The 24,478-nt window shown below is 47.8% G+C and overlaps 1 protein-coding gene across 1 annotated transcript; it reads right to left on the reverse strand.

The window, feature by feature from the left end:
* Positions 1-18,828: 18,828 nt before the first annotated feature.
* LOC133729116 (uncharacterized) lies at positions 18,829-19,914 on the reverse strand. Its single transcript, XM_062156591.1, has one exon. It carries the CDS (start codon positions 19,912-19,914, stop codon positions 18,829-18,831), a length of 1,086 nt encoding a protein of 361 aa, XP_062012575.1.
* Between the last annotated feature and the right edge of the window lie 4,564 nt (positions 19,915-24,478).

Here is a 24,478-nt window from a genome sequence, read left to right on the forward strand (position 1 = left end):
CCCTGGTTCACTCTGATTACGTAAATATAAATGTTTCTCATAGCTTGATCCAGCACAAATTCTTAGCTAAGAAAAAAGTGGTGGACTTTTTATGTGTGCAAGTGTGGTGTGCAACAACCTACCATCAATGCAATTGGCAAAAATATGTCACATCAATAGTTGGCCAGGTTTAAATACACATTTGAGTGGGAGATCACTTTCAGTTCCATAGTGCTGTGGATGCATCTGTTTTTTCCAATACTGTCCATTTCATAAATCTTGCAGTCCAACCTCCACAACAATAGAAAAAGTTGTTAGTTGTTAACAGCTAACTAGTTGGCTTTGACTATATGGGATCCAAACGTGCTAACAAGATTGACCGAATATAAATAATTGTACTGGGGTATGATCAAGAAGAACTTTAGCAGCCATAATAGTCAGAGTTACAACTGCCCCTTTGCTTTTATTGAGCACGTAATGTAATTTACATAAATGGAAGACTTCAGTATTAGCATGTATTACCTAATAGTCCACTAATGCTATCAGATAATTATCCCATATAATTCAATCAAACCAAACCAGAGACTTCAGCAAAAAACAAAAAAACAAAAAAACAAAAAAACAAAAAAACAAAAAAACAAAAAAACAAAAAAACAAAAAAACAAAAAAACAAAAAACAAAAAACAAAAACAAAAAAGATCTGAAGAGAAACAGATCATCTATATGCTCATGAGTCATGAGTGTGAAGAGACTAAATCAGCAAAACTAGTGCAAAATCAACAAAGACTCCAGTTGTTCATCTATTTGCTCTCCAACTGTTCATCCCTTCAAGCATTGATTTGAAGGAAATGACTTCAAGGGATTTGGTTATGGGTTGATGATGAATGAAAATAAAGAGGAATGGCTCTTTATGAGCTGAGCTAAGCAGGTGCAGCCAACCAGTAAACTTATGGAGGTCACTTGAACCTATTCAGAGAGTAAACATTGCCATTGACTTGCACAACTTCTTTCACATGCCAAACACTCATTCCCATTTAAAGCCTAGTAACGTCATCATCGACAGTGACATGACTGCATTTGTTGCTGATTCTGCTCAAGGAGATAAGTGAACAGTGGTTCACTTGGGTTTCTATATAAACTCATAGTCATATTTCCTTCAAAACACGTCAAGATTATAGATCAGATTAAAGAGAGAATAAGATAGATCAAGAAGCAAGTCATTGAATCATTGAGTTCTTTCACATTTCTTGTACAAGTCTTCTTTGTGTCAAAAGAGTACAAAATATAATTGGGTTTTTGTCCATTTACTCCATTTCTAGACATTCTTTTCTCACTTACCCCATTAAGTTTTTTTAATTTCCACTTACCCAAAACACTCTAAGGAGATCTTCCCTAATACCTCATTAAGATTTTTTTTTTGTTTTTTTAATTTTTTTTAATACCATTTTATCCTCACCCCTTTATTACTTTGAGAGAGAGAGAGAGAGAAAGAGAAAATGGACGAGAGAGAAACTATAGGAGACTTCACCAGAGCCCGGTCGCCGGAATCCGGTCACCAACCACCGGTCGCCGGATCCGGTCACCGGCTGCCGCTCACCAGAATTTTCTGAAAATCTCACCGGAAAGGTTTATTGCCCCCCCCAATAGACGACTATCAACAATGTATTGCCCCCCTAATAAACGTCTATTGCCCCCCAATATAATTTTCGGTTGCCGGAATGAGAACTAATCTTTCTAAAATTAGACAAATAAAACTTTGATTAAAGAAAAAAATGAAGAGATTATATCAATTCAAAACGTCTATTGCCCTCCAATAAACATCTATTGCCTCCCAATAGACATTCAAATTCCCAAAGTCCATGTCTCTAACTATTAACTTCACGTCACCACCTCCCACCTCAACATCACCGCAATCAAAAGACCAACCCTCACCAGGTTAAGAGCTACCAAACCCATTTACCACTCTGACTCATTATTGTCCCTCGTGTATAAACAGAAAACCACAACAATGCATGAGCTGGCTCGATCCACGATCAAGAGCTCGCTGATTGAGCCGGACGACGGGGTTCTTGTCGATCTCGTGGTGCTGGAAAGCGAGCGTGGGACCAAGGTCCTGGAGGCCGGGTCGCTGCCGAAGGTGAGCTTGACCAAGATTGATCTGGAGTGGGTGCATGTAATCAGCGAGGGATGGGCGAGCCCGTTAAGAGGGTTCATGAGGGAGGACGAGTACTTGCAGAGCTTGCACTTCAATTCGTTGAGAGTCAAGGACGGGTCTGTGGTCAACATGTCGCCGGAGCTAGAGGAGAGAGAGAAACGGCCTGGGCCTTCTCGTCGGAGCTGGAGGAGAGAGAAAGAGACAGCCTGGGTCGATCGTCAGAGCCGGAGGAGAAAGGGAGATGGCCTGGGTCTGCCGGAATCATGCTAGAGTAAAGAAAGAGAGGAGAGAGCGTGCAGCACGATGGAGAGAGAGATGAGATTGAGTGGCATTTGGTGTAGTTGTTTAATTAAGCTGAGGGTAAATTTGTCATTTTCATCTAAAATGGGTTAGTGGGAATAAAAATCAGTTGCTGGGGTAAGTGAGATAAATTTGGCCAATTTTGGTGCATTTGGTCAAGATCCGTATATAATTTATGGTTCGCCAGAGTCTAAAATTACAGTGCTTTAATTTTGGATCATCGATTATTGTATTCTACAAGATGGACACCCACCGAACTGCAAGCACAAGGACAGGGGCGAAATCTGTCTTTAGTCCAGTACATTTTGCATGCCTTGATCGGAAAATCAAGTCAGTTTTTTCCTTTTCTATATCATGAGTATATCAGTAAGTTTGATTTCACGCATGCATTAGATTTCAAACACTATTGCACTTGTATACTAGGATTAATACCTTACTTGCAATCCTAGTCGTACACATATACAGTTGTTTACGAATAACTTTTATTAATTGAGGATTGATCTGTTTCTTACAATTTTTATTGACATTATTGTTCCCCAACAATCTAAAGACAGATCTATCGGAACAATCTATATGATTTATCTTCATGTTCAAATCGAAGATATAGAGGATGTTGTATTAACAATATCATGAATCCTAGCCCAGTGAAGAATATTTGGCAGAGGAATTCTCTCAGACCCTAGCATTTAGTAGGAGTAATCCTTGGAGTCACTCAACATAGATTTGAAATATATATTAAAGGGCTAGATGAGAAGTTGTTTGTCTGATATATATTTAGGGGAGTGAAATTTGCACCCCCAATATTACAATCTGCACCCCCTTTCTAATTTTTTAATATTTTCTGATGTCCTCTTACATTTATTTCCCATATTACCCTTCCTCGTTATTGCCTTGTCACTGTTTGATTCTGATTTGGGCTCCTCCTCCTCCTCCTCCTTTAGAATCAAGGGAAGCGAATGGCTGAAACTATAAAAGACCTTAGCTTTCTGACCATTTTCGTTTGAGGCAATACTCATGTGTGATTTCAAATACCCATTTGAGGAGACTAAGGCGTGGAACTGGCTTGTAGCGCATGGGTAAGGAGAATAAGGGATCAGAGTGTTTAAATTAATTCCCAACTTGAGCAAACCAAGAATTCCAAAGAGCAAGAGGAAGAAAACCCAGAAACTTGGGCTCCTGTATTTGGTTAGCAAGCTCAAGTACCTTGCTTTGCTCCTTGAACATGATTTCTTGGGTGAGATAAGGAGGGATTGAAGAGAAGATGCAGACAAAGAATTGATTATCTGAGAAGGGACTGAAATGTAAGAGACCTTGTTCTTGTTGCTTTTTGACTTGGCCATTTGTGGACAGAGAGGCTCTGTTTCCTCTTCTTCTTCTTGTTTAGATGATTTTCTCTATTTATGAGCTTCCTTTACTTTACTAGCAGCATTGAAGTATTGACCACCAACAGGTCGACAATGAAGAGACGCTTCAATTGATGGTGGTCCGCTGTCGTGTCGTGGCCGGATGGCGAAGATGGAATCGGGTCGCCGGTAGGAGCACTCGGGTTAACGATCCGCCGCGGCAGCGTCCGTCTTCTGCAGCTGAGCAGGAATCTCTCTGTCGCAGGCCAGCTTTAGAGACTCGGTTTGGTGTCCATCGCCGGAGACTAGAGTAAGAGAGAGAGAGAGAGGGACAGAGGGAGTGAGGAGTGAGAGTTTTGAGATAGAGACAGAGAGAGAGAGAGACTGAAGAAAAATGGTTGGAGAAGAAGGGTAATATGGGAAACACATGTAAGAGGGCATCAGAAAATATTAAAAAATTAGGAAAGGGGTGCAGATTGTAATAGGCTGGGTGCAAATTTCACTCCCCTATATTTAATATACAAGAGACAACAAAAGCATGGAAGAACATGATCAAATCAAGAAAGGTAAGTACATATATAACAGAAAGAGTATGATTTACTCGAAACTTTCTTTGTGAAATACATGTGACTTAATTTAAAGTTTATATGACGATATAGACATATACTCATCAAATCAATTGAGTGCAGTTGCAGTTACAAGTTAGTTATTTTGATATGATCTTCACTAATCAATTTAACGAGGAGATATATAATGAAAAGGCATGTATAATTGTGTATGCATTTTTTGAAAAGTTGCATCAGTTAGCCTTTCTTTACCCAGATATATCTTGATATTTTATTAAATAATGCACGTTTATTTAAAACTATGGATCAATTGGTCAAGTTCCATATATATATATATGATTGTTCCCCAACAATCCATATATGATTATACTTTAATAAGGCTTGACTTGATTACCCTGATATCATTGAATCTCTTTGTACGTAGAGAGATTCAAGAATGAGAAGAGTCTCTGTGCATGGATCTCTATGAGTGATATTGAGAAGACAATTGGTTAATTAACAATTACATCTTTTGACTTTATGCCATGTTAGAAGGGTAATCGCTCCTTTGAAACGAGTCCTGAATGCCATAGCGGATAAACATAATTGCTGCATATGTGGGGGTCTAGTTCCTGATCGAACTGCACATGGATTGTGTTTCCTTATGGCAATCGATTTGTAAAACTTATGAATATCATGTCATTAAAGATTGATTTGTTGTACATATGGATGATGTCCTTCCAATTTCATGGACACGTTTCTCTGCCTCAAGAATCACAATGATATGCATTATGACATATCACATTGAGAGGAGAGATTAAAGAAGCACTATGCTTAAGACTAGCTTTACAACAGATGGTGGATCATATCAACTTGTTTGATGCATTCCAGATGCATACTTCAAGTGAGATTGATAGGTTTCTGTATATTAAAATATATTTGAAACAAAAGGGACTGTTAAAAGTAACTGTCATATTGTCTCTCGTTCACTACTAGCTTATGAAATCATGCTGTTTCGGTGGTCTCGAGGGCAGTCTAGTCCAACTGAACATGGGTTGTATCGATATGCTACTATCGTTATCGGTCTCGATTATCTGCAAGATAGACAGGTCAGAGGGAAGACCGGGTGTGCCGGCCTTCGACGCTTCGATGCCTAAGTCAGTATCGGATAAGATAATGATAATGGAAAGCGATAGTCCTCTTTAGGTTGTTGGAGATGTCCTTAATGTAGCAGGTTTGTGGGAGCCTGGTCCCGTTTCTTTAGGCGTGGGACGCTTGGGATCCCGATATCGCCCCAAGGGGTATCGGAACCCCCAGCCGGGAGCTTATCTTGCTAATGTATAGGCGATACGAGCCTTGTGCTTCCGATACTTGTGCTTAGGAGGTATGTGTATACCAACAAGTCCCCCAAGTCCCCGGTCAAGAGTTCTCTTGGGTGGGGAGTTTGTCGCTGGTAAAAGTATTGGAAGTTCAAGGCGAGTTTATGCCACGTGGCTTCCGTACAACCAGTACCCCCCCAGTCCCCCAAGTCCCCACTCAGGAGGAGTCTTGACTGGGGTGAGTGAGCTCTGTTGGCGCTTGACGTGGTGTCGCTATCGGGAATCGGTGGTGGGGTTGCATGCGTCTTCTAGCGCATGGGCTATTCCATGGTGACACGTGTTGTGAGCCTATTTGCTTTCGTGTGCGGGAAGACCGGTGTAGTAGCCGAGGCGACGGCGCACGACCTCTGTAACGTTCAGGGGTGTCGGACGCGTGGTGAGATCTTGGGTGGTTGTCCTTGCACGTCCAACGGTCCTGGCGTTCTTGAGGTCCTTATATAAGGACAGGAGAGAGATGGAGATGGTTACTGTTTCGGCGTTCGTATTGGAGCTTGAAAGAAGGACTGGGTGAGATTGGAGTCGTAGTTGTGTGGAGGGCTTTTATCCGGTTGTGGAGTGGTCGTCGCTGTTTCTATATTTCTGCCGGAGGAGTGGACAGGTACGCCGTCTCTCGACCTTCTTGGTTTTTCTGGGGTTATTGGTGTGCGTGTATCTTGTGGGGGGTCGTGCTCCGGGAAAGTGGTTTGCCGGCGGGCTTTGGGTTAGGTTAGGTCCAGTGAGAGTTTGGGGTTTTGAGCCTTGGGTTGAGCGCAGTCTTGTTTGGTTGCGCCGAATAGGGCCCAGGGATTTGAATTTTGCGGGGGAGTTTTGAGGAAGGCGATATTGAAAGGAGGCGACTGGTCAAGGATCTGAATCGCTCGGAGTATGGCGCATGAGAATCGCGGTCGTGGTGGGCGAGAAGGCTCCTCTCGTGGTCGAGGTGGAGGAGGCCCCCGGGGGGCTCGCAAGAGTGATTCCCGAGGAGGTGGTAGTGGGGGGTCTCACGGGAGTATTGCGGGGATGTCCCGAGGGGGTGGCGAGGGTTCCTCTCGCCGAGCCTCGGCTAGGGTCGAGCGACCCGTGGTGGCCGATGTTCCCGATGCGGAGGAAGTCGAGATTTTGGAGATCCCGCATACGCCCCGTGGGCGATTGCTCCTTGGCGAGACACCTATTGATCAGCCGGGTTCGAGTATGACGGAGGAGCAAATCGCCGAACTGAGGGCCACTTGGGCGATTCAGGATACCATCCTGTTGCGTCCGCTGAGGGAAGGTGAAACCTATAGTCACCCCCAGTTGGGGTGGGCAGGCTTTTACGAGTACCAACTCAGGTGTGGGTTGACGTTCCCGTTACCCGAGGAATTACAGTATCTGCTGTCTTGTCTGAATATAGCGGTAGGGCAGCTATCGCCCAATGCGTTGAGGCAAATAATGGGTGTACTGCTGCTATGGAAGTTGAGCAAACTGTTGTGTCCAAGTATCGGCGAGTTCAATTCCTTGTTCAAAATACTGTATTCGACCAAAGGCGGCGATAGCGGGTGAGTGAATTTCAGGGCGTGCGGCCGCGCTGTAATAGAGGACTTGCCCTCGAACATTTATTCGCGTTGGCAGGGAAGGCCGTGCCTAGTAGGTGGCCGGTGGCAGGATCCAGAAATGGTGCACCGGGCCCCGAGCCAGTTTCAACCCATATATGAGTATCGTGATTGTCATTTTGGTGGGTTTCCTTGCCTTTGGTGTATACTAATAGCTTTTTTGTGCATCGTAGTGAGGCAGGAGGCGAATTTGACCACGCTGGAGCGGAAGCGTGTGGCGAGGGTGATGGGTGCGTTTCCGAGGGGGTCGAGGGGGTTCTATCGTTTGTGTAGGCTTCTGATATATGAGAGATTTGAGTTGGGGAGGTTTCCGGGTGAGGGGATCTCCCTTTTTCTTAGGGTGCTGTGTGTTGTGGTATCCCTGCTGACATTGTTTGTTTATTCCGCAGCCGATATGCCGACCGAAGCCCCGAGCAAGAGCGACGCTCCATACGCCGATGTTGACCCTGACACCATTATTCATGCGTTATTGCGAGAATCGCAGACGGCGAGGCGAATTAATGTGGACCTCCCCGACAAGGTGCGTGTGACCGATCACCGGGTAAGTATGTCGTTGCCCGATGAGATGTATCTGAGGTTCCCCGATGCCGTCCTAGAGTATCTCAATCAGCGGGCCGAGGAGGAGGCTAGGACCGAGGTGCACGAGGTTCCCGAGGCTCGGGATGGTCAGGATCAGCCCATGCAGGTCGGCGAGGTGGGTGAACTTCCCCAAGTGTGCACTGGCGAGCGTCAGTCCCCCGAGACTCGGGAAGTAATGAGGTAGTCCCCCTGGTTTCGGCAGGAGATAGGGCCCGGGCCGTGGAGCCCACGGTGGAGGTGGAACTTTCCGTGGAAGAGGTGGGGCGGCGTCAGAGCGACACTAGTGCTCGTGCTCGCCTGGTGCAGGATGCGGTTCTGGAACAGCTGGAAACCGTTTTCGGTGAGGAGGTCGGTGACCCTGTCTTGCGGGAGGTCATTACTGTAGATAGCGGGGAGGCGGAGGTGACCAGCCAAGCCGTTGGCGAGGTAGGTCTGGCAGTCGAGGTATCGGAGGTGCAACCAGACCCTGGAGAGGGTGCACTTGGGGTTGCTCAGGTTATTGAGGGGGGAACCCAAGGTGGCGAGGAGGATGGGGTCCGAGTGTCGGACACCTGTGCTCGGAAGGATGGGGTCTTGTCGAGGAAGAGGACGGCCTCGCAGCTTCGTCTCGGGAGTCCCCCGGTCGGTGTCGCTATCAACACTCGTGGTAGTAAGAGGTCTCAGGTTTATAATGTGTCGCGCTCGAGATCTACAAGTGGGGGTTCGCGGGGTTCACGCGATGATGTTGCCGGGGGTCTCGCGCGCACACTGGGTGAGATTGGGATTACCGATGGCGCCATCCTTCACATAGTTGCTGACCTGCGGAACTGTCATCGCGATCGCAGTCGCGTGAGTGCCGAAGACCCGCGCCTTGGGTATCGGGAGGCCCAGGAGAGGTTGATGAGGGTACGTGTCATTATGAGTGTACCTGTTATTGTTGACTTTTTTTTTTTTTTTTTTTTTTTTTTTTTTGTGAATATGTTGACAATGGTATAATGCAGGCGGTGAACTTGAATTACCACGCCTCGGGCGAGCTGGTAGCTCATTTTGATCGGGAGATAGCTCGGCTGCAAGGGGAGCTGGAGGCCGAGAGAAATCGGGCGTGTGAGCTGCAGAATGCTGTGGACCAAGGGCGGGTTGAGGATGGAGATATGAGGTGAGTCATTGATGAAGGGATCACGAGGAGGATGGAGCTGGAGCGAGCACTGGCCATAGAAGAGGCTCGTCGTCAAGGGGCTGAGGGTGTTATGGCTCCGCTGAGGGAGGCGAACCTGGATTTAACTGGGAAGCTGCAGCGGGTGGAGGATGGTCTGAGACTGGTGAAGCAAGTTAGGGCCCGGGTAGCCGAGGCCGAGGAGCGTCTGCAAGATTTCGAAAGGCAGGTCCGAGAACGCGATGCCGAGTTGGAACTTCGTGCTGCTGCCTTGGAGAGTTTGGCTCCCTACCCGGATCGCGTGGTGGATCTGGAGGGCCAGGTTGGGAATCTGCAGAGGGAAGTGGACCGTTTACAGGATGTGGAGCTGGAGGCAGGCGAGAAGGAGGCGGAGATGGAGCGGCTGAAGAAGGAGTTAGCCGAGGAGTGGGCACGATCGAGTGGCTTTGCCGAAGATTGCATCCGCTTGCGCGCTGCTGCCGAGACGCACCGGGACAAGCTTGCCAAAGCTAGGCGGGATGGTGCAGATAAGGCGGTGGATCTCTATCTTCGGACAGATCACTTTCAAGAGAAAATGAACAAAGCCTTCTCGGATGGGGCCTTGCACTCGATTCGAGATGGTATCGCTGCCGGCTGGATTGATCAGGAGAAGATGGTGCGAGACATGCAGGCCAAGAAGGCCATGAGATCGCAAGCCAGCGCGGCAAGTGGTGGTCGAGGTCCGGGGATTGTGATCCGGGAGCAGGTTGAGTCGGAGCCTGCATCGGGCCAAGCTGGCGATCGTGAGGCGGGTGGTGCTACTGGCGAGCAAGGGGCTCGTCTTCAGGTCGAGGTGCAAGGCGAGAATGTTGAGGGGCGAGAGGTGGCGGATGAGCGAGATCGGGTAGAGCAAACACGTAGTGCCGAGGGCGAGACTTAACTTTGTATCGTATCGTTTTGTGATAGCAATAGGTTTTCCTCTGCTGTAAATGTTTTGGGTTTTGTTGAGACAATTGACCGAGTGGTCTGACTTTTGGGATGTCCGCTTGGTATTGGAATATGTGAAGTTTATGGGGAGTTGATAGTGTTGGGCGATAGTCCCCCGTTCGTTGAATATATTTATTGCTTTGTCAATTAGTTGTCTTGTTCTTAATGCAGGTCATTAAGGCGACGCGACGATTGGTCGTTTGGAGTCGGTTGGTGGTGATGGCGTCCCCTATAAATAGGCGGGTAAGGAGGAGGGTGAATCATATTTTCAACATGGCATTTTCTTTGTTCTTCATTGTGCTCTTGCTTCTGAAATCTTCTCTTCCCCTGAGGCAATATGCGTATCCAAATTTCTGGGATTTATAGCTTAATCTCATCTTGGGTTGTGGGCTTTATAGCCTAATCTCACAAGGACTCGGCCTCATCACCCGCTTGGGGGTTGAGCAATCTGTGCTCCTGCCGAACTGAAAAGCCGTCCGAGTGAGAAGCCCAAGGACCTAGATCGCTGGAGGGGGCGGCGAGCTACAATGATGGAGATCGGGTGGTGATATGGAGGAGAGTGGTGCCACGTACCTGCCCCCAGGTTTTCCCACCATTGCCCGGCCAGCCTATCAATCCTCCAATTCAGTGATCTTCCGGAGCTCCTCATATTCCAAAGAATCAGACTTGATCGGAGCTAGCCTGTATCGGACTCGGGAGGATATGCAAGGATAGATGCATGTCTATCGCATTTGTTTGAATATGTAATATGTTGTCGTGTATCGCCCTTGTGTGAAGTAGCAATTGATGTATCGCTATTGGCCGCAAAGCCCCTTTGTAATGAAGATTTCTTTTTTTGTATGTATCGCCTTTCATTGCGTTATTGCTTTTTATTTATGGGCTTGGTGTTGTGTATTGCCCATCGCCGAGTGTGAGTGCGAGTGTAGGTGCCAAATTTCGAGGCAGTAGGTCGGTGCTGGAGGCGAGGGCGAATGGCGAGGCGATACGCGACATGATGTCATTTGGCTACGTGTCGCGTTGGCCTTGGCCCTTGTTACCATGTGTCTTTGCCATGTTAAGGGGCGGGGGCCTCGTGAGTCGTGATGTGTTGTGTAGTGGTAACTGTTCGTGGCGATGTAGCACCCATTATTTAATCAGTTGATTCATGGTGATGTAGGACGTGGCATTTCTTCGTTAGTTGGCGCATGGCGTAATATGCATTCCTTGGGTTGCCATTGGTAGTGCCAGGGTTCGCGGGCGACAACATTTCCCTGTGTCAGCGAGACCCGTCTTGGGCGAGATCGCATTAAAATTGTTCCTCAGTGTATCGCGTATCGTTCGTGCAGACGTTGTCGTGTCGCGTGACATTCATTCATACATTCATTGGATCGCACCTGGCGACACAAGGGTTCGCGAGGGACAGCGATTTGCTGTGTCAGCTGACCGGCCGTGGGCGATATCGCGTGAAAATTTATTCATTGGCGTATCTCGTAACATTCATTCATTCTTTGGGGTATTGCATATCATTCATTTACATTCGTCGGCGTATCATGCATTTACACATAGATTGGATCGCGCCTGGCAACACAAGGGTTCGCGAGGGACAGCATCTCGCTGTGTCAGCGGGACCGGCCGTGGGCGATATCATTCATGCATTGGCGTATCGTGTAAAAATCATTCAGACGTTGGCATATCGCGCTACATTCATTTATACATTCATTGGATCGCGCCTGGCAACACAAGGGTTCGCGAGGGATAGCATCTCGCTGTGTTGGCGAAACCGGCCGTGGGCGGTATCACATTAACATTCATTCATTGGCGTATCGCGTAAAAATCATTCAGACGTTGGCGCATCACGTTACATTCATTGGATCGCGCCTGGCAACACAAGGGTTCGCGAGGGACAGCATCTTGCTGTGTCGGCGAGACCGGCCATGGGCGATATCGTTCATTCATTCATTGGAGTATCGCGTAAAAATCATTCAGACGTTGGCGTATCGCGTTAAATTCATTTATACATTCATTGGATCGCGCTTGGCAACACAAGGGTTTGCGAGGGACAACATCTTGCTGTGTCGGCGAGACCGGTCGTGGGCGATATCGTTCATTCATTGGCGTATCGCGTAAAAATCATTCAGACATTGGCGTATAGCGTTACATTCATTGGATCGCGCCTGGCAACACAAGGGTTCGCGAGGGACAACATCTTGCTGTGTCGGCGAGACCGGCCGTGGGCGATATCGTTCATTCATTCATTGGCCTATCGCGTAAAAATCATTCAGGCGTTGGCGTATCGCGTTACATTCATTTATACATTTATTGGATCGCGCTTGGCAACACAAGGGTTCGCGAGGGACAGCATCTTGCTGTGTCGGCGAGACCGGCCGTGGGCGATATCATTCATTCATTCATTGGCGTATCGCGTAAAAATCATTCAGACGTTGGCGTATCGCGTTACATTCATTTATACATTCATTTGATCGCGCCTGGCAACACAAGGGTTCGCGAGGGACACCATCTTGCTGTGTCGGCGAGACCGGTCGTGGGCGATATCGTTCATTCATTGGCGTATCGCGTAAAAATCATTCAGACGTTGGCGTATAGCGTTACATTCATTGGATCGCGCCTGGCAACACAAGGGTTTGCGAGGGACAACGTCTTGCTGTGTCGGCGAGACCGGCCGTGGGCGATATCGTTCATTCATTCATTGGCGTATCGCGTAAAAATCATTCAGACGCTGGCGTATCGCGTTACATTCATTTATACATTCATTGGATCGCGCCTGGCAACACAAGGGTTCGCGAGGGACACCATCTTGCTGTGTCGGCGAGACCGGTCGTGGGCGATATCGTTCATTCGTTGGCGTATCGCGTAAAAATCATTCAGACGTTGGCGTATAGCGTTACATTCATTGGATCGTGCCTGGCAACACAAGGGTTAGCGAGGGACAACGTCTTGCTGTGTCGGCGAGACCGGCCGTGGGCGATATCGTTCATTCATTCATTGGCGTATCGCGTAAAAATCATTCAGGCGTTGGCGTATCGCGTTACATTCATTTATACATTTATTGGATCGCGCATGGCAACACAAGGGTTCGCGAGGGACAGCATCTTGCTGTGTCGGCGAGACCGGCCGGGGGCGATATCGTTCAGTCATTCATTGGATTATCGCGTAAAAATCATTCAGACGTTGGCGTATCGCGTTACATTCATTTATACATTCATTGGATCGCGCCTGGCAACAAAAGGGTTCGCGAGGGACAACATCTTGCTGTGTCGGCGAGACCGGTCGTGGGCGATATCGTTCATTCATTGGCGTATCGCGTAAAAATCATTCAGACGTTGGCGTATCGCGTTACATTCATTGGATCGCGCCTGGCAACACAAGGGTTCGCGAGGGACAACATCTTGCTGTGTCGGCTAGACCGACCTGGGCGATATCGTTCATTCATTCATTGGCGTATCGCGTAAAAATCATTCAGACGTTGGCGTATCGCGTTACATTCATTGGATCGCGCCTGGCAACACAAGGGTTTGCGAGGGACAGCATCTTGCTGTGTCGGCGAGACCGGCCGTGGGCGATATCGTTCATTCATTCATTGGTGTATCGCGTAAAAATCATTCAGACGTTGGCGTATCGCGTTACATTCATTGGATTGCGCCTGGCAACACAAGGGTTCACGAGGGACAGCGTCTTGCTGTGTCGGCGAGACTGGCCGTGGGCGATATCGTTCATTCATTCATTGGCGTATCGCATAACAATCATTCAGATGTTGGCGTATCGCGTTACATTCATTGGATCGCGCCTGGCAACACAAGGGTTCGAGAGGGACATAATCTTGCTGTGTCTGCGAGACCGACAGTGGGCGATATCGTTCATTCATTCATTGGCGTATTGCGTAAAAATCATTCAAACGTTGGCGTATCGCGTTACATTCATTGGATCGCGCCTGGCAACACAAGGGTTCGCGAGGGACACCATCTTGCTGTGTCGGCGAGACCGGCCGTGGGCGATATCACATTAACATTCATTCATTCGTTCTGTGGCATATCGCTTAGGCAGTGAATTGGGATTGCTATACAGCGTGCCCTTGCCCGGTGTTATGGTGGCCATCGTAAGGCCTATGGCGATAATAGTGAGAAAAGCATGACCAATCACGGGTCGAAAGGTGATAAGTGCTAACATTTGATTATTACATTTAGTGGGTGTGGCGATGGGGAGCGTTGTGTTTATTGCGAGAGCATTCGAGAAATATGTAATATCATAGCATAGATTACTGCGCGGAGGCAGCTGATAAATACATGACAAGGAAAGATAAAAGGAGATGATAGACGCTTACAAGCATGGGGGGGTTGCGATAGTGCCGCGGGGGTGAGCCTGGAACCCTTGCCCTACCCGGGGTAGTATCGGAGATGCTGGGCGTTCCATGGGTGAGGGAGGGTGACGCCGTCTGCTCCCCTTAGGTAGAAGGTGGTAGGTCCGACGGCCTCGATGATTTCGTACGGCCCTTCCCAGGTGGCCTTAAGCCCTGTTGGGGTTGGCATCTTTTCCTTCATCACCCAGTCCCTGACGGAGAGGAGGCGAGGCAGGACCCTGGTGTTGTAGTAGCGAGCGACACGCTGTTTGTTGTTGATGTTCCTGAGGTGGGCACGCTCGCGTCGCTCCTCCAGGTGATCCGAGTTAAGGTTCAATCCCTCCGAGTTGGTGAGCGGGTCGAAGCATGCCACCCTCTCGCTGCGCACCTCCTGCTCGACGGGGATCACGGCCTCGGTTGGGGTTGTTCTTATCGCCCAGAGCACCTCGGGCAGTTTTTTGGCCCACAGGCCCTTGGCATCGTCGAGCCTCTTTTTCAAGTTTTGCTTGATTATCTTATTGACAGCTTCGACCTGGCTGTTTGTCTATGGGTGAGCGGGGGAGGCATATCGGATCTGCGTGCCATACTGGCCAATGAATTCCCTAAGAGTATCGTTGTAGAACTGGGCACCATTGTTGGTGATGATAGTCTCGGGGATTCCGAAGCGGCAGTATATGTTCTTCCACAAGAAGTTAATGACCTTTGCAACCGCGATTGTGGCTAGGGCCTCGGCCTCTACCCATTTGGTGTTGTAATCTACGACGACGATGGCGAACTTGAGTTGCCCTGGGGCCGTTGGGAACTTGCCGATAAAGTCGAGGCCCCACTGGCAGTATGCCCAAGGTGCGATGATGATCGAGAGTGGTACCGATGGTGCGAGGGGGGAGTTGGCGAATTGGTGGCATTTGAGGCAGGCGCTAGCGATGCGCTTTGCGTCCTGTTCAATGGTGGACCAATAATACCCTGTTCGCAAAGCCTTGAATGCCAGGTTCCTCTCTCCGGCATGATTGCCGCAGACTCCGTTGTGCAGTGATAGTAAGACTTGCTGTCCCTCCTCGAGGGAGATGCACTTTAGCAGGGGGAAAGACCTGCCCTTCCTGTATAGTTTGTCCTCCCGTACAGTGTACAGCGTGGCTCGTCTGCGGAGCCTGGTGGTGATAATCTTGTCCTGGGGCTTGGCACCCTTAGATAGGTAGTCAACGAATGGGTCCATCCGTGACGGTGGACGCTCGCTCTCGGTCAGGAATATCTCCGAGAATGGCTTATCGATGCTTGGCCCGTCTAGGGTTTCCAATTTGAGGCTTCCCAAATCAGTGCCCTGGGGCGATGTTGACAATTTCGCGACGGCGTCTGCTTTGCTGTTCTGTGCCCGAGGGATCAGGGCGATGGTATAGTTGGGGAGACATCGTTGGAGTAAAGTCTTGGTGAGAGCTTGGTAGTGGGATAGATGCGGCTCCTTGGCTTGGAAATCGTCGCCAACTTAGTTGACGACGAGTTGGGAATCACTAAAGATTTCCAGTCTCGTGACACCTAACTCCTTGGCCAGCTGGATGCCGGCGATCAGTGCTTCGTACTCGGCTGCGTTGTTCGAGGCTTTGAACTTGAATTGTAGCGCGTACTCGTATGTGTTCCCCTCTGGGTTAGTCAAGACCACTCTGGAACCGCTGAGTTTACTGTTGGAGGACCCGTCCACGTGGAGAGTCCATGGAGACGTGGTGTGGGTTTCCGAGACAGTCTCGTCTGAGGGCGTGGCACCTTCTAGGGGTATGAACTCGACGATGAAGTCAGCAGCGTCTTGGCCCTTGATGTCCGTACGTGGCGTGTAATGAATGTCGAACTCGCCGAGTTCGATGGACCATTTGACCAATCTTCCTAAAGATTCCGGCTTCTGAAGAACTTGCTTCAGGGGTTGGTTGGTCAAGACATGTATCGTGTGCGCATGGAAATATTGCCGTAATCGTCGTGCGGCCGTGAGGAGTGCGAGGGCAAATTGTTCGATATCGGAGTACCTGGACTCGGCATCGTTGAATCCCTTGCCGGTGTAGTAGACTGGTAGCTCACTGCTGTCCTCTCGCCGGACCAAGGCAGCGCTGATCGTGGTGACCGATACAGCGAGGTAAATGTATAGGATTTCTCCAAGAATCGGTTTCGAAAGAGTGGGCACTGACGCCAGGTAATCTCGGAGGCCCTGAAAAGCGTTGTCGTGCTCGGGGCCCCAATTGATTGTTTCGGTATGGTGAGTTTTAAGGAGCTTGAAGAATGGGGCGCATTTGTCTGTTAGACGGGATATGAATCGGGCGAGAGCAACAACCTTCCCAGTGAGGGATTGGACCTCATTCCTGGTTCGAGGTGGTGTCATATCAAGAATTGCTTGTACCTTCTCGGGATTGGCCTCGATGCCCTTTTCGCTGACCACGAAGCCCAGGAACTTTCCTCCCAGTACGCCAAACACGCATTTGTCCGGGTTGAGTCGCATGCCATACTGGAGTAAGATGTCGAAGACGATACCTAGGTTTTTGATGTGATCTTCAATGGTGATGCTTTTGACGAGCATGTCGTCCACATATACTTCCATGATCTTACAGATGTGCTCTGCGAACATGGCGTTAACCAATCTCTGGTATGTAGCCCCGACGTTTTTTAGACCAAATGGCATTACCTTGTAACAATACAAACCCTTATCGGTGGTGAAGGATGTGTGCTCCTGATCGGAGGGTTCCATGGCGATTTGATTGTAGCCGGAGAAGGCGTCCATAAAACTGATGAGCTTGTGGCCTGCGGTGGAGTCGACTAGCTGATCGATTCGTGGGAGGGGAAAACTGTCCTTTGGGTAAGCCTTGTTCAAGTTGGTGTAATCGACACACATGCGCCATTTTCCATTGGGCTTCTTTACCATTACAACATTAGAGAGCCATGTCGGGTAGGAGACTTCTCGGACAAACCCGATGTCTTGGAGCTTCTTGACCTCTGCCTGGATCGCTTTGTATTTCTCTTCCGTGAAGGCTCTCCATTTTTGGCGGACTGGGGGAACGTCTGGGGAGATGGTGAGTTTGTGGGTCAACAGTTCTGGCGAGATTCCTGGCATATCGGCGTATGACCACGCAAACATCTCCTGTCGGGACCTGAGGAAGGTGATGAGCTCTGCCTGGAACTGTGGGTCCGTCTTTGACCTGATCTTAACTTTTCTTTCTGGGTGTGCGTCTGAAATGGATATCGATATCAATTCCTCCAAAGCATCTGGCCTCGCGTGCTTGTGTTCACGCTTATCGTCTTTCCTCTTGCTGCGTGTATCGCGATCCTCTGAAGTGTCAGGATCTTCCCTTGGATCGTCGGGCTTGTCAGATGGGGAGGGTAGGTCTAAGGTGAGAAGTACCTCTCGTCTGCCGTGTCCCCTTTCGACAGTCAAGGAGTTGCACTGTCTTGCGAGCTCTTGGTCGCCTCTGACGGTGAGGATGCCGCCCGGGGTGGGTATTTTCATCATTAACATGTGTCCTGCCACAAAGCATTGGAGTCCCCATATGGCGTCGCGCCCCAAGATGACTTTGTAGGAGGAGGGGCAATCGACGTCGATGAAATGTGCTGTCATGGTGGCGATAGTGCTGCCGTCACCCAGTGTGATCCGCAAGTTATAGGATCCCAATGGCTGTGTAATTTCTCTTGCGAAGCTGATTAGGGGTTCATGATCGGGGGTGAGTTTCTTCCTATCTAGGTTGAGGCCTTCGTAGCAGCTGCCGAACATGACACTAACCGCAACGCCGCTATCGACCAAGACCCGATGGCAGCGATAGTGGTCGACGACCATGGTGATTAAGAGTGGGTCGTTGTGGTGCTTCTGGATGGTGTCCTCGCTGCGGTTAAAGGGCTATCGAGTTCCATTCGACCTGGGGGGTGTGGCAGCCATGGCTGAGTCCCAATATCTCTTGGCCCCGAGGGCATAGGCGCTTCTATGCATGGTGGGTCTCGGTGTCCGTGGGGCACCACCGTGTATCGTTAAGATCTGGCCGTAGACTTCGATGGCATTAGCGCCAATGGCGGGAGTGCGATATTGTGAGAGTTGGCCGCTCTGGATGAGGTGCTCGATGGCGTTTTTTAGCGCCCAGCAGATATTGGTGGGGTGGCCGGATTCCTCATGATATGTGCAATATTTGTCGTTATCTCGTGGCTTGGATTGGCCGGACTTGCGCTTTGGTGGGCACGGGATGATGTCCTTGTGATTTTTCCAGATGTATTCATAAGAGGCGGTGAGTGTGGTATAAATCTCGTATCTGGGTGCCGCGAATCGCTGGTCATCCCCGTGTCGGGTGCGTTCGTTTGGTGCATCGCGATGTCGACTGATCGAGGAGTTGTACTTTGGCTTCTCGAGGCTCTTACCGTATTGCTTGTCTCTCCTATCGCCGTAGCCTTGGCGCTCTCGTGGGGCCCTGTCGTTTGGTGGGGTAGGTTTGTCTCGGTTAATGTCTTTGTTCCTGGTATCGGGATTGTTCACCTGAGGTACGGTTACCGGGTGCGCATTGGTGCTGGTATCGCGGCCGAAGGTGTCGTACTCGGCCTAAGCAAAGGCTGTAGCGGCATCGAGGAGGTCATCATATGTTGCGGGGGGATTGGTGTTGATTTGCAACAAGAAGTATCCGGGTTGGATTGCCTGTTTAAACGCAGATGCCGCCAGGACCGGGTCGAAGGAGCGGCACTGCGTGGCCTGATTTTGCCACCGGCGAACAAAGTCTCGTAATCGCTCGTTTGGCCGCTGCTTGAGCCTGAATAGGTCGGGAGTTGTGCGATATCCACCGCCGCACAGGATGAATCGTCGCAGGAACTTGTCGCCCAATTCTTGGAAACTATCAATGGAGTTGGTGGGTAGGTTGAGGAACCAACGCAGGGCTTCGTCCGTCAAAGTTTCCTCGAACGCATGGCAGGCCATGGCATCTGTATATCGCGTTCCATGGAGTATGGATTCAAAGACTTCGAGATGGTGGTATGGGTCTCGGGTCCCGTTATACTTTTCGATCTTGAGAGGCTTAGCTTCTGGTGGTCGCTTCTCGGCCTGTATACGGGCAGTGAAGCGTCCTGTCTTGCCTTGGAAACCGGCTGTGATCGGCTGCCACCCAGTTCTGTTTTCGGAGCTTTCCACCCGTGCCTGTAGGGAGGCGATGGCCTCGTTCATTTGGAGCAATAGCCGGGTGTTGATATCGAGTGGAGGTATGTTGGCGGCCGTGGTAGTGTTTGGACCCGAGGTTCCCGCCATATCGGCAGTCGGTTGGGGAATTGGTACGGCACCAAGGTGGCCTGGCAGGAGCGGGGAATTCAGGTAGATCACCTGTGGGTCCGTGCTGGTGTTGCTGTGTGTGGGGCGAGTGAGGCTTCCTAACGTGAGATATGGGGGCACGAATGTGCCAGCAAGGCCGGTGGCGGGGTCCGCAGTGAGGGCCGGTCCCGGTGTGGGGACACCGCCAATGGTCGGTATAGGGGTCTTCTGCTGATGGGCCCTGTCTAAGACGTCGTCCTGCGCGACTCGCTGCTGGAGTGCTTCTCGTAGGGAGCGATTCTGGTTGGACATGTTTTTGACCTCCCGACGGGCAGCGATGGCCACTGCGCGCTCGGCCTCGACCTGTGCGCGTGTCTCCATGAGGTCGCGCATTGCTATCTGTAGCGCCTTGGTTGGATCGGTGATCAAGACTGATCCTGTCTCCGTATTAGGGCTCTGAAACTAGAGAGTTCGCTGGACCTCGTGAGACGGGTCGTCGCTGCCGGTGTCGGGATTGCTGGTTGCCATCGATGTGTCGTTCTGCCAGCAAGGAGCCAGGGGAGTCCTTCTAGAGCCAAATGTTTCAGTGGTCTCGAGGGTAGTCTAGTCCAACTGAACACGGGTTGTATCGATCTACTACTATCGTTATCGGTCTAGATTATTTGCAAGATAGACAGGTCAGAGGGAAGACCGGGTGTGCCGGCCTTCGACGCTCCGACGTCTAAGTCAGTATCGGATAAGATAATGATAATGGAAAGCGATAGTAAACAGTTACCTCTTTAGGTTGTTGGAGATGTCCTTAATGTAGCAGGTTTGTGGGAGCCTGGTCCCGTTTCTTTCGGTGTGGGACGCTTGGGATCCCGATATCGCCCCGAGGGGTATCGGAACCCCAAGCCGGGAGCTTATCTCGCTAATGTATAGGCGATACGAGCCTTGTGCTTCCGATACTTGTGCTTAGGAGGTATGTGTATACCGACACATGCTATAATCGATATAGCATGAATGATGCAGTAAATTAGAGTAGAGTTCTGTATGCCTTTATAGTTAGTCTAGAAAGCATATGTATAAAGGCAAAAAGGTCTATAGTGCTGCACTCTTTTAATTCTTCTGGTATTCTGGTATGGTATTGCTGCAATGATGATGAACCATGTTCCTCGTGGTTAGAATTCCATGAAGAATTGAAGATCAATAAAATTGATCTCTAGTGGGACGATGAAAAGTGGTTTTGTCTTTGGTGTCTTAAATAGAAGAGCCAAATTTTGATGTTATGGGAGTCTCTGGAACTCAACAAGTCACTTGTAATTGAAGAAGGAATTACATAATCCTTTAAAGATTTCAAGATCTTTGTGATCATAAGCAAGACGCATTTTATCATGTAATTTTTACAAGACTCTCGTTGTCAAGAACTTTGAAGGTTCAACAGCAAGAGAAAGACGTTTGAGGATGCTTCAAAATGACTAAAGAGACACCCAAAGTTGGAGAAGTGTATGAAGAAAGATAAAGAATTTATTCCACAAATAATCACTCCTAATTGAGTAGAATTGTGGTCATATCTTACTATCTAATTTAGATTGCAAAATCTAAAGAAGATTTACTTCTCAAATGTGGGGGTGCTTAATATAGTGTCTTAAATATTAAACGACACTAGTAGTAGGTCTTGACATAAATGTCAAACTTCAAATAAACAACTACTCTCAAGTGGAATTTTATTCCATAGTCAACCGTATGGATCCAATTATTTAAAGGATTGACTAGAGAGATAGTTAATGATCGAGGGGAATGAGCTAAAGCCAATCTACAATGAATCAACCCGGCGGAAACCTAACTTAGTCGATTGGATATCCCATAATCTAAGTTCAATAGGCAAACTGGTTGGGCTTAGTTCAATTAGTTGAACACACAACTAATTCATTCCTATGATCAATGTGTGTTATCTGCAGCCGTAATAAGGGTATGTTATTACATTTAATGATACTAATATCTTGTTATCAAGGAGAATATGGCAGAATATTCTTAATTAGTGATCACCTATATGAGAGTACGTAGAAGTGGAGTCGCTTCTATGAGAATGATATGGCTCAGTTCTCTAAGGCTCTCATGAATGTAGAATTGTTCAGGACCAAAATAAACACAACCGTATGAACCATATATAGTGTATTAGAATAAGAGATGTGTGAGGCCTTTTGTCTTGGTTTACACCAACGGTGAACAGTTCAAAGATTGTATATCTACTGCGTCACCAAGTAAATCCGATAGGTCTTCACTATGAAAGGTTCAAGTCCAAAAGACACCTCTTCAAATGCATCTCTTGTTCCCTTGTACTCTTTAATTCATTCCTTGTCATTTTCATTCATGTGGGGGGTTGTTGGAAATTATATCTTAAACTCCAATTAAATATGAATGAAAATACAATTCATCATGACCTTTCAAATTGAAAGGGTACATGTCTTTATTTCCAATAGGTGTTTGTTGGAACTAGCTTGTCTCTCAAGAAGATAAGTGAACAGACATGTTGGTTCACTTGGGTTTCTATATAAACCCATAGTCATATTTCCTTCAAAACACGTCAAGATTATAGATCAGATTAAAGAGACAACAAGATAGATCAAGAAGCAAGTCATTGAATCATTGAGTTCTTTCACATTTCTTCTACAAGTCTTCTTTGTGTCAAGAGAATACAAAATATAATTTATGGTTCGCGAGAGTCAAAATTACAATGCTTTAATCTTGGATCATCAATTGTTGTATTCTACAAGATGGACGCTCACCGAACTGCAAGCACAAGGGCAGGAGCGAAATCTGTCTTTAGTCCATTGCATTTTGCATGCCTCAATCGGAAAATCAAGTCAGTTTTCTCATTTTCTATTTTGCTTTATTACTTATTTCATCAGTATATCAGTAAGTTTGATTTCACTCATGCATTAGATTTCAAACACTATTGCACTCGTATACTAGGATTAATACCTTACTTGCAATCCTAGTCGTACACATATACAGTTGTTTACGATTAACTTTTATTAATTGAGGATTGATCTGTTTCTTACATTCTTATTGAGATCTCTATTATGTTTAAAGATCATATATATGATTGTTCCCCAACAAGGATTCCTATCGCTTTACTTATAAGATCCAATACAAGCTAGTCCCTAGCTGTTTCCGGCTCCTCTAAAGTTATTTTCGGTGAAGTTTTGTGAAGTTCGTAAAATCTTAATCATCCATGTAATCGTATGGTTCTTATTCAGCCACATAAGTATATCGAGGACCATGATAGTTGGACACACTTCTACCAGATGAACAAACAACCAGACGAGATAGATTAATGAAGACTGGGCACGTACACTTGATACATCAACATAAGTTGTTGGTTCAGCTAACTTGATTTTTACCTTCATGTTCAACATTATTTAAAGTGACATCACTCCATGAGTTCACTATAAACTAACAAAAATGTGGGGGTTGTAAGTGTACATTAAGGACTCGACTTCAATTTTCTATAGGACAACTTGAAGGAAATGAAAGATTACAGTCTCCTAAAAGAAAACCAAACCCAAAAATAAATAAATAAATAAAAATTTCAGTCTAGTTTTATCTTTATTTTTTATTTATTTATTTATTTAATTCTAAAGGTGAAAAAATTAAAGAACCATTTTCTCAATTATTTGTTCCTACTTTGCTCTTCATGTACAAAGTACCTAATAAGCTGCAGGAATATTTCCACTGATAAACTAAAACGTAAGCAAAGTTTTTTTTTTTTTTTTTTTGGCATGGTTCTAGATCCTAAATTATGCCCTAGTTAATCTCTTTTGTGAAGCACCGAGAAAACAGGAGAGATACCTAGGTTCTGGAAAGAGCGAAGGAGAGCTTGCTGCTCGTCCGGCGGCTCCTCTGCGTCGACCTTGGCTTCCCGCCTCAGCGATGAGTGGCAGGTGTTGCCGGACGGGAGATGGGGGTCTCGGGACTCTCGGTTTGTCTTCTTTTCGTTGATCTGGGCTGTGCACGTTTCTTCTCTACTCTCAGGTAGATGGGTAAATCGGCGGCGGCGCAGGCTTAGAGCAAGGGGCCAGAGGCCAGATCTTGGCGGCAGCATGCCATGGATCGTATGGCGCTGGTCTCTGTTCGGAGGTGGGTTGTTTGCGATGTTTGAAGAGGTGGGTTCGAGCTCCCAGGCGGATGGACACAGATGGGTGGAGCTTTTTCGCTCTGAGGTGGAAGGGCACAGTGATTCCCTTCCTATTTCTCGGTGGTTTGGATTGGATGAGATCTGTTATCAGGCTTGGATCCGGCCGACAACAAGCAGGTGAATCAGTGTGGCTTGCGGTATTGGTTGGGTATCTTCATGGAGGCAAGCTCGAAGGGAAAGATCTGCGATGGTGGTCTGCCGGTGGGGAAATTGGGGAGAGGGAAGATGACTGTAATGGCTCTGTTCTGGCCTTGTTTAGAGTTTTATTTTTTGTTAGGTTTTTTTGGTCATTAGTATATCCCTACTCTTTTGAGCTAGGGTTGCGTCAAATTGAGGTGCCATGGATTTGGTGTCATTCCTAGGGACGAGTTGGCTTAGTTTCAATTTTATCTTATGGTCAATGTGCTGACAAACGATCCTTGCACGTGGTTTGGTATCATTGGCACACGGTGTGGAAGAGAGCGTTGGTTTTTATGGCGGCTGTGTATGAGGTGGTATCGAGATTCTCGGGATTCTCTGTAGCCCAAGAGGTTGGGTGATATAGGTGGTTAGGGGTTGGACCATTTCGGCTCAAGGAGGTCATTCTTGATGACGGATCTGTAATTGGTTTAGGCTTTAGGGAGGAGAGTGGGGAGTTCTTGTCCACCACCGGTCATTCCCATGTTATGTAAGTTTGGTTATTATCAATAAAGGTTTCTTATTCTGAAAAAAAAAAAAAAAAAAAAAAAAAAAAAAAAAAAAGAGATCCAAAATTATGCCCAAATGGCCATTACTGAC

This window comes from Rosa rugosa, chromosome 1 (genome assembly GCF_958449725.1).
Source record: "Rosa rugosa chromosome 1, drRosRugo1.1, whole genome shotgun sequence".
Classification (NCBI taxonomy): Eukaryota; Viridiplantae; Streptophyta; class Magnoliopsida; order Rosales; family Rosaceae; genus Rosa; species Rosa rugosa.

What these genes read in the sequence shown, in the direction of transcription:
- LOC133729116 (XM_062156591.1), bottom strand. Translation starts at nt 19,914, where the DNA reads ATGCGCGACCTCATGGAGACACGCGCACAGGTCGAGGCCGAGCGCGCA.